Genomic DNA, 11176 nt, shown 5'->3' on the forward strand with positions numbered 1-11176 from the left:
GTTTAGTCCTGGGTTAGTTCACAGCTAACCATTTAGCCCCCATTTAGGTCCATGTCTGATCAGAGAAACACAAAGATAAGACAAACACTAGACTTTAAACTACTTTGTAAGCATTATTTCCTGATTGTGCTTCGGTTTGAGTCGTTTTAGAGATTATTTTTGTGTGAATTTAATCTGAATTTTTAATCGGATAATGGTAATTCTATGCTGTGACATCCGACTGTTGAGAACCAGGTTTAGCGCATTAAATGACTGATATTCTGTCATCAACATGAATAAAACATTACAATTTGTCATAAATTGTTTGGTTAATGATTGTCAACATAAAACTAATCTGAAATCTAAACTATATTTATTATGACATCATTTTATTAGAAGAATACCCCTCAACATTCCAAATGAGTGGCACTGAGGCAGAACTATGAGCAACCAAAAGACAAAATGTGTTTCTTTGTTTTTTTGTCTGTAGAGCTGTTGTTTTCATCCCAAAATAATTAATATCCTCGCCACACAGACTCAGAAACATGTTATTTAAGGAGACAAAGGTTCAGTTCATTTGTGTCTAATCCAGAGTCTGTATCAGTGGTAAATGTGAGTGAGTCTGCAGTGTCTCTGTGCTTTCAGTCTTCACTGGTTTTATACTGGTGACTTGATTTTCTTGTTTTAGAGTCAGGTACAAACTAAATATTTAGGGGAGTTGTAGACTTTTATATTTGTTATTACTGTAGCTGCTTTTTCAGGTGAAAATGTCATTATTCATTGACACTCATACCTTTGCCACTCACTAATAACGTTCCACTAATAAGTTCAGTAATAAAGGCTGTGATGTCATCTGCATAACCTCTATAGCGACTTTGGTTTGGTGGACATGTTCAGTTGGTTCACAAAGATTCTGGGGATATTATGGTGTTACAAATACCTTTCATTTCAGTAGTTTTAATTTCATATGACCTTAATTTGTGGTGTATAAATGTCGGGTTAGGAAGAGCAATATGGTCTTTTTTCTAAGAATTTGTTGTTGTTAGATATGTGATATTTTTCATGTATTGCCATGACAATTGTAAACATAACAGCTCATGGAGACAGCTATGTTTAAAATAATATTGTTAAAATGCAGATTATGTTGTAATACAGTGAGTTCTTGGGTCTAGTCACTAATAGAAATCAGATCAGGTTCAACATCAGCTCATCTATGACTTGTAACTTCAGTCATAGTTTTAGTCACATTGACCTGGGAATGAGCTGAGAATAGAGGCGTTAAAGTGTCATGAGGGACCAGTATCTGCTCCTCTCTCATCCTCCTGTTCCCTGCTCCCCTTGTGTTTCTGGATGACTCCTTCCTTTCTCTTAAGTTGCAGTGTTGCTACTGCCTACTGATTAGCTGGAGCCTGCATGTTCTTTGTCAGCCTCATAATCACCTGCAGTATTTAAATCTGTTTTAGTGTTGTAAAAATTCAAATAGATTTTTTCAGTTGGGTTTATTTATGCTACATTTACTGTTATTCTACCTCTTTACATTCAAATTTAAAGATGGTATGTAGGCCTAATGGTATTTTTGCATGACACTGTTCTCAATAGCCTAACATTTCACTGAAGTGAACGACCTGGTAGGAACAGTTAGCCTAATTAATATGCACTGTAACACACACTATTCTCATTTTGCTAAATACTTTGTTAATGAACTACATGATTTATCTTCACTAACCATTAACCATTAATGAGTAGTGTTATTTAGTAGGACAGAAACTAATTATCATAATTGATTAATCACAACTAATAAATAATTGAAATACCAACTAATTGTTATCTGGATTAAACGCAGACTCCAAAACACGCCATGTGCTGAAAGAAGAGGTTTTGATTCAAAGCACACTTAAAAATGTGTGTTTGATGAAAAACCTATTTTGTCTGTAAGTGTAGAGCTTCTCATGCATCATCTTAACTTTGAGTCTAATTACCGGTAAGTAAAAATTTCATATTCACACAATTCGTTCACAGTGTAACAACTTGTCAATTCATTGACGATATTTAATAGAGAAACAAGCAGCATTAATGTTCGGGGGACAGTGGCTGAGCGGTCTATGCATGTTCCCCATGAGGACGCTAGATGGATTTCCATCCATACCTCGCCATAGATGAGGACGGGCTCCACACGAATGAAGAGACTGGTTTAGAATAGCTGTCTCCCACCCAGCCCCCCTCCATTCACCTGTCATGAAATGCCTCCACATTCAAGAATGGTAGGCATTTTGCTGGAAGCCACAAGGTTGTGGGTTCGATTCCCGGGTGGGCCCCACTCTTGGGGGCACTGGATAGCAGATTGTCAGAGCTCTTCTTGCCCCAGTCGGATCTGAGTCAAAAACACATGACTCAGAATAAACAAAATTGTATTAAAAGTGCAATGTGCCTGTAATTTTTCATTACTGCTCAATATATAGTAAAACACATCATGCAGTGTTAACGTTAACGGTGTTCACAATGAAACTGTTGTCCAGGTCTGATCCATAGCAAAAGACGAGGTTTAAATCTGTCAACTGGACAAAGTGGGTGTGAAGTGTTCTTTGGGTGTGAGCTGTGCTCTGGATGTGAGTTGTGTTCTGAATGTGGGGTGTTCTGTGGTTGTGAATTGTTCTTTGAGTGTGATGTGTGTTCTGGATGTGAGGTGTGAGTTGTACTCTGAATGTTCTGGATGAGAGTTGTGTTCTGGATGTAAGTTGGGCTCTGGATGTGAGTTCTGTTCTGGATGTGAGGTGTGCTCTGGATGTGAGGTGTTCTTTGGGTGTGAAGTATTCTTTGGATGTAAGGTGTGCTCTGGATGTGAGGTGTTCTGTAGATGTGAGGTGTTCTTTGGGTGTGACGCGTGTTCTGGATGTGAGGTCGGCTCTGGATCTGGGGGGTTCTTTGGGTGTGAGCTGTGCTCTGGATGTGAGTTGTGTTCTGAATGTGGGGTGTTCTGTGGCTGTGAATTGTTCTTTTGCGTGTGAGCTGTGCTCTGGGTGTGAGGTGTTCTTTAGATGTGAGGTATTCTTTGGGTGTGATGTGTGTTCTGGATGTGAGGTGTGAGTTGTGCTCTGGATGTGAGTTGTACTCTGGGTAGGAGATGTGCTCTGGGTGTGCTCTGGGTGTGAGGTCTGAGTCCTCTTAATGTCTGAATATAAATGAATGAGGAAAGGTGGTTGATTTGTGGTGCACACGAGTTTTCATGTCATCACAAACCAAAACAACTGTTGTGTGGAAATCATGCGAAGGGTTGGTGTTTGGTCCTATTATGCTAGTGGTTTAAAGCCGTACTTAATATGTTGTACATTTATCATCTGAAGACCACTGTGTGAAATTCTTACAGTTTTATTTGGCATTTGTACAAAAGTGAAATAAACATATGTACAGGACATAATACAACATACAAATATAAATTATTAAAGAAATAGCTACATTTCCATCTTCAATAAACAGCTCTATTGTTCAAAGTAAATCTTGGCTTAAAACTTCCATACAAAGGTGTACAAAATCCTGTACAGTCCAACAGCTGTGCAAAAACAGCAAACCTGCAGAGGCCCATTGGAACCAAAATACAACATTCCCCCCTTTTCACCTCAAGCTCTGCACTTTGTCAAATATTTAATCTCTTGTTTTGGTCAAATGTTTGAGAGGAGCCATCTTTCAATAAAACTCAAAATAGTGCTGATGACAAAGATGGCTCTTTTCAGAGTTCTGCTGCCATTATAATTTATTTTGGAGATAACCTTGAAAAAACACATTTCCTCTGCTATTTTTTGGCCCAGATGAGCTTCTGTACTCCTCTATCCTCCAATTCTTCCACAGGATTCAAAAAAGGAAATTCTGTTTGACCTAAATTCAGAAAATATCGTATATTTTGTTCAGAGCCATTTTGAAGTTAATTTACTCAATAGATCACGATTATTTGAACTGTTTAAGGAAATGTTTGACTGCTTCTGTTCTGCAATGTTTCAAGTGCTCGGTAATTCATTGAATTTTAAATGAGATTCAGTCACGTCTAATGGTCACTGAGCTTGGGTCTTTTTAAAGCAGACATTGTGCTTGTGTCTGCTCTATAGTTACAATCTATGACACTGTGGATCATTATCTTATGGACATTTTACTAAATAAAATAAACAAATCCACTGACTTCCACATCACAACAAAGCGCCACATGGAGTCGGGTCATCCTATTGACAGCTGCACATCACAATAGAGAGCAGCAGATTTTTTTTTTCATTTGTACCAAATGGCGATCCTGCTGAATCCTATGCATATCACCGATTAAGAATATACAGAGCAGTGGGGGTGTTCTGGTATCGGTGAACATGGGAATTGATTGGCAAAATGGCATCTTGAAAATTAGAGATTGATCAAACATGCACGAATCACTCCAAATACAACTTTAGGTAAATTGTGAGGGGAAACAACTATAACATGGTGAAAAGTACATTTTGCAGAATAGGTCCGCAAGAGTCGGTGAAATGCTTTAATAACTTAGCAGTTTATAAAGCTTACATAAACTATGGGAAAAATGAATGAGAAATTTACTTCCGGAACAGGGGGGTGGGCTGTCACTGTTGAGCTCCATGGTCAATGATCACTTTTTAATGGAGAGGTCTACAGCCAATCCTCTGTCAGTAAAAATATGTTGTTTGGAGCAAACGCAAGACTTTGAAACACATTTTTGCCTTTTTGAGATTGCATTTTGTATTACTTCACTGGTAGAAAGTTTGTTTTATGGAATGGGAAAGATATTTGTAAACCAGTGGCATATTAGTGCGTGTCATCTAAATGCATTTTCTGAAGTGGTTTTAAACAGATGCTCCACTTTTGTCCTGTTTGTGTTAAAGGAGCTTCATTATGAAACTGTGATCTCATCTTCTGAATCTGAGTCCGAGTGTTTGGATGACGCTGAGGGGGAGGAGCTTGTGAGTGTCATGTGATTCTCCAGGAAGTCCTCGTCGTTCTCCTCCTCTTCCTCGGCCCTTGAGCCATGCACGTCGCTCAGGTCGGGGTGAGGGTTCGATTTCGTGGGCAGAGTTTGCTCCCGACAGCCGCCCGATGACAGAAGCTCGCGCTCCTTTGAGTTCCTCCACTTCATCCTGCGATTCTGGAACCAAATCTTCACCTGCACAAAACAAAAGGTAGTTTAACATCAGAGAGCTGTTCCATTAACAGTTTTATATTTAACAAAATGGATTCTTGTGAGCTTTAAGCCATGTTATAATACCTCATCAAAAACATACCTGGAGCTGTGTTTTGTTTCATTTACTGTCTACATCTTAGAAGCTCAAAATGCTCTGTTCTAACTTGTGATGTCATGAAGTGGTCATTTCAAGTGAAAGTTACTGTTTACCTTTTGTTTAATAGAGATGGGAAATTCCAGGGCTGATTCAAAAGATTCTAGTGAAGGTGTATGGAGTTTAAAAACATAGTTCCTGAATTACTACATGATATGACAAGGCGCAGCATAGTGTTTTCTGTTTGAGAGAAGATCTCAGAATAAATATGCAGGGTTTTGTGTGTCAAACATGTGAATGAAACAATTCCAGGTATGTTTGAGATAAGGAAACAACATAGATCTGAAAATAGCATAATAAAGGCCCTTTTAAAGTCATGCTGTGGTTTTCTATTTTTAAACAAAAAAACATTTAGATAATAAATATTAACTTTGAAACTAATTTATGCCACTGACTCAAAAACCCTAAAGCTGAATTATCCCAAAAACACTGTTCTAAATGTACAGTATTATTATAAACATGAGCTGCAGTTTGTATCTATAATGAATCTTAGAGTTGCTATTTATTCCACCTCAAATCTCATTGTAGTTCAGAAAAGTAAGTGAAATTTCTCACTAGTACAAAGAAAAAGAACCTACGATAAATATTGACTCCCAAAAATGTTATTTATGAAACAAAACATAGTAATCATCATGACAGGCCTATCTATGGACTTTGGAAAGTAAAAGCTGTGTATAGTTTTAATTGGTCCATCTGTGCAGTGAGCTATGGAACTGTACTTTACACTTTCTCCACTAGACGTCGCCAAAGAGCCTCTACTCTTTATTTCTGACCACAGTTATATCAGGAACTTTCAAGTGGAAAAGGTTTCAGTGGTAGTGGTATATCAAGACGTTTCAGCTCAACCCACAAGTCATTTGACATTTGATGAGTGGTTAGAGCAGGGATCTCAGCCTTTTTCATCTGGTGAGCTACTTTTACAAAACAAAAATGGCAAAGAGCTCTTCATTTTAGTGGCCGCAAGAAATTGAGTTGATATAAGAAAGAGGGCAAGCTTTATATGAGGTACCCTTATATGCCTATAAAACATTTACCCGTGCACAGAGTTAGGCACCAAAAATATATATATATACAGTAATAATAGTCATGTCAGAATCACTTTTGAGCATAGTACATATCATTCATAAATCGCCCGTAAAGCTACTTGGAAGAGAGTGGAGAGCTCTGGGTTAGAGGCACCAGGTTACCTTAGTTAACTAAACACCCCAAATGGAGGAATTGTAGAGTGAAACTGTCCAATCACAACCATCAAATGGCTTCTGGATGGAGCAGAAACATGTTGATTGCAAATACAATGTCCAGATGACCGCCACTGAATTCTTTTAAGGAGCTTCATTTTTTCATTAGAATCACTACAATGTATCGGCACCCAAGAAGACCCACAGTTTATGTAAGGTTGGCTTAAGTCATTTGTCAATGTGTAAGTCATGTGTCAAGTCAAGTTTATTAAAACAATGATATTCAAATTAAATAAACATAAAATAACTAATAAAATGTGTTTGAAATCAGAAATCAGTTTTAAATTTGCCATTTTATAAATAATTATCCTGAAACAACCTGATCTAAACTGGTCTAAACGATTTAAGTTAATTCACATTTTTTAATTCTGTGCTGCGACCATCTGCTCAGAGTTAAAACTGTTTATGTGTTGTGCTCTCATAGCGCCCCTTACCTGTGAGTCCTTGAGCCCCAGTTTGGCGGCGAGCTTCTTGCGGTCGGGTTTGGAGATGTACTTCTGCTTCTGGAACATCTTCTCCAGAGCCTTTCGCTGGATGTCAGAGAACACGGCCCGACGAAGCATTCCTCTGCGCGGCTTTCCTCTGGAGAGAAGAGGCCACGAGAACGTCCCAGGCATCGGCACCACGGGAGAGGACGCTGAGGAGGAGAGAGAGGAGGTGTGTGGGTTAGACAGGGCTTAAGGAGGCGCTATAGAGCAGATAGAGAGAGACAGAGATGATGCTCAGGAGGAGAGAGAAGATTTTCAGAATAGACTCGATACTCAATACTGATTCCGATACCACGATGATGATAAAAAACTCTTTGTTTAGACAATAGAATGTGATTTTCAGCATTAAATTGTAGTACTTTCTTTTATATTACCATGTGTGAGTAGCTTTTACTTAGAGCTGAAAATGGGACTTGAAAATGGGACTTTTTTTTTACAGTTTAATAACTGATAAACATTTTCTATTCAAATAATCTGACTGTTCTTCCTCCTCAATCACTCTCTGAACAAACTCGCCTTCTTGGATTGTGCAGTAACTATTGGAGAGGACCGGGGTCTCCAGGTAGAAGTCTTCAGGAAGCCCACACACACTGACCAATACCTGCTGTTTGATTCACACCATCCACTGCAGCACAAACTCAGGTCTACTCCGTACTCTACAACACAGAGCTCAAGTGGGGCCCACAAACACAGAGGGAAAAGTGAAGGAGGAACATGTGGGGACAGCCCTCTCGGATTGTGGATATCCAAAATGGGCCTTCAATAGATCTAAGAGATTATTTTTGTTAGGAAAGACAATCCTTGAACTGGAATGGGGGCCTGAGACATCACCTGTCCCCACGTTATAATTCCATCCTCAGACCCAAAGCAAACAAAGGACACAAAAAGAACAATAGAGTGAGCCAGTTGGAACATTAAAGGTTGAATGGAGGCCCTTAAGGTTGAAACTGTAAACAATAGCTGTTTGGTGTAGTTAGCTCCTCCCTTTAGATAGATATAAGACAGTAATCTGACCAGAACTGAAGAAGAGGCTTGGGTGAGCAGTGAAACATCTTTACTCCTACAGTGTTTTGTCCAGTTGGCAGATTTAACTTTGGCTTTTACACTGTTTGATTGTGCTACATCTGCCCCGGGGCAAACTGAGAGACAAGCCTGCCCATCTGCACAGAGTCACCGACATCTCCAGTGAAAAGGTGAGTGTGTTGCCCAAGGACACAACATTACTCAGCAATACTGCAGTTTGGTCTAGACTAGTTTGGTCAGACTACAGTTAAAATGACTTTCCTATGTTTTCATTCAGGCTTCCCATCCCTCTCTCCCCTCGCTCCTCCCTCTCTCTGCTCTTCTCTCTCCCTCTTTCTGCTCTTCGCTCTCTCCCACTCTTTCCTTCCACTCCTCTCCTCCCCTCTCTCTACTCTCTCTCCCACTTTCTCCTCTCTTTTTCTGTTCTTGTTTTCTTTCGCGGTGGCGTTGAAATGGTACGAGGTGACTAATTAGCACAGAGCCCGTCAGCGCCGCATTGGGATGTAAAACAGGGCTCTGCGTCTTTACGAATCGCACACAGAAGTTAACGCAGCGTGAAGAGTAACTGTGAAGTAATGGACTCGCTCTGAGGCCTCGGCATTATCTGCACAAAAGACAGATTTACACAGACAAACAATCGCCGGGCATACCAGGAGAGATGGAGGGAGGGGGTGGAGGAGAGAGGAAGAGAGAGGGAGAGAGAGAGGAAGAGAGAAGAAGATGAGAGGGGGAGAAAGAGGAGAGGGACGCGGGAGGAGAGAGGTGGGGGATTATAGAAACTGAGGACAGAGGGGAGGAGGAAGAAGAAGAAGAGAGAGGAGGAAGAGAAGCGGAGGAGTAGAGACAGACATTCATCAGGCATACTGGGAGAGAGGAGAGGTGGCAGAGGTGAGTTGAGGTGAGGGAGGGAGGGAGAGAGAGGGGCAGAGGAGAGAGGGACAGAGGGAGGAGAGAGGTGAGGGTGGGAGAGAGGGGCAAAAAGGGGAGAGAGGAAAAGAGAGGGGAGGTGAGAGAGGGAGGAGAGACACAGACAAATAATCAAGTGAGGAGGAAAGGGAGAGAGGAAAGGAGAAGGTTGGAGATGGGGAGAGAGGAGGGAAGGAGGAGAGACCCAGGCAAACAAGTCCTACACATTCCAGGAGAGAGGGGGGTGAAGAGAGAGGTATAGTGGGAGGGTAAGAGCGGGGAGGAGGCTGAAAGGAGCCTCTTTTTAAATGAGTGAAAGAGAAAGAGACTTAATGGACTTTGGACCAGATTAAACTCTATCAGGGACACAAAATGGCCTCCAAAACATGGAGTACACACACAGCCTCTACTTTTAAAACTCAGACCTTTCATTACAACAAGCAAAAAATATTTATTGAAATGTATGAAGTTGAACATTTATTGGCAATTTGATGATAAAATTAATACTAATTACAACTATGCTAATCTTGTGAAACAATTAAAAATATGCAGTAAATGACTTACACGTTTTGGTCCTCTGTGTAGGTGCGTGCAGAATACAGCCTCTCAATTCTCAATAGCTTATACGACCTCACTTTCTCCACCCTTTCTCCTCCCTCTCCCCTCTCCCCTCTCCCCTCTCTCCTCTCTCCCTTTCCTCTCTCCTCTCCTCTCCTCTCCTCTCCTCCCTTTCCTCTCTGACTCAGTCTCTGTGGGTGTGAACAGAATACAGCCCTCTGAATGGATCCTAATGCGTAAATTAGTGCATGACCGATGCCCACCCGCTCTCCGACCGCACCTCACTATGGCCTGTCCCCAAAAGTCCATTTTAGATTGGTCACACAGACACTGAGAGCCCAAACACACCAGCAAGTGGACGGAGAAAACTAATTAGCTATAATACAGTGTCTACACAAGCTACACAAATATTTAAAGCAAATTCAGAATAGACTAGAGTTTAGATTAAAATGGGACTTTGAAACTTTCAATGCAGCATTTATGCTGCAGTGTGTGTGCAGTGTGTGTGCTGTGTAAAGCACTTACCGGGCAGATAGGGAGTTCTGAAGAGGGGATGGAGGCTCGCGTCGAAGCATGGTACCGGGAAGGACTTTGGGATGTGTAGAGCCGGAGGAGGAGACGCTGTGGAGACAAGGAGGAGATGAGTAAGCTAAATATATGTGTGTCAGCTATAGGGACCTGGTAATGAGGAGTAACCAACTGGAGGTCAGGAGCATGCACCTGCTTTAGGAGATGGGGCGAGGATGGCACTGACTCCAAACTTCAAGAAGGAGGGGTCTTTGCATCCAGAGACCGAGGTTTTGAGTTCAGGTCTGAAAGAAACAAACAGAAATGATAATGCAGAATTAGGAATGATATTTATATAACTAAGGTTAAACAAAAGGAGGAAGAGTTTGGGGAATAGTTTTGATACAGTTGACACTCTACAGTTTAAAAGCGTTCATCAATCCACATTTGAAATGAGAGAGATAAACTTTAGTCTTTAGTGTTCACAGACATTTAAATATTGAAATGTCTTCAGTTTACTGTTAACGGTCCTGCGCGTAACGTCACAGACTTTTACGCAGTAATATTTGGAGAGTACATATTTACAGGATCATCCTCCTGAAGTCGAAAGCGGAACAAAATGAAGTTTGGAACTTACTGTGGTTGACGGTGGGACTGGGCGCTGGTCGGGAGCGCGCTCGGAGAGCGGCTGGTGAACGCAGGCGCGGCTGTTCCGGAGCGGCCGATGCGCAACAAGTCCTCCACCAGAAAGCTCCGCTGCGGTGGAAACGCGTGCGGGAGCTGCGGGAGTGCGCCTGCAGATGGTCGGTACAGTCCCGGGTACAGGGCTGCGGGGGCGAGCACGCTAGGGATCATCATGGTCCCACTGTAGTCTGCGTCAGGAGCGTCACGTATCAAAAGTATCAAATCCACAGAGCGAAGTGAGGGCGACGTAAGAGCGAAGTGAGAGCTGTGGCTCCTAGACCGCGCGCAGGGCTTTTATAGCATGAGCCCCAAGCCCCCTCACGCGCTCAACAAAGACCACAACAAAGTATCCGCGTGCGCCGCAGTTGATTGGCTCCTGCGCACGGACTTTATGGATCAGTCCGCCCCGCAGAGACGCAACACGACAAATATACGATTTAAAGCAGCGGGATTGTGAGTGTGCGTGAGGGGG

The 11176-nt window shown here is 41.7% G+C and overlaps 1 protein-coding gene across 1 annotated transcript; it reads right to left on the minus strand.

The window, feature by feature from the left end:
- Positions 1-4858: 4858 nt before the first annotated feature.
- On the minus strand, positions 4859-10881 carry dbx1a (developing brain homeobox 1a). Its single transcript, XM_055221007.1, has 5 exons — positions 10658-10881; positions 10234-10379; positions 10039-10134; positions 6973-7175; positions 4859-5128 (listed from the first exon to the last, which is right to left on the minus strand). The coding sequence occupies exons 1-5, from the start codon at positions 10876-10878 to the stop codon at positions 4859-4861; spliced, it is 936 nt and encodes a 311-aa protein (XP_055076982.1). The 5' UTR covers positions 10879-10881.
- Between the last annotated feature and the right edge of the window lie 295 nt (positions 10882-11176).

Source organism: Periophthalmus magnuspinnatus, chromosome 3 (assembly GCF_009829125.3).
Source record: "Periophthalmus magnuspinnatus isolate fPerMag1 chromosome 3, fPerMag1.2.pri, whole genome shotgun sequence".
In the NCBI taxonomy this organism is placed as follows: Eukaryota; Metazoa; Chordata; class Actinopteri; order Gobiiformes; family Gobiidae; genus Periophthalmus; species Periophthalmus magnuspinnatus.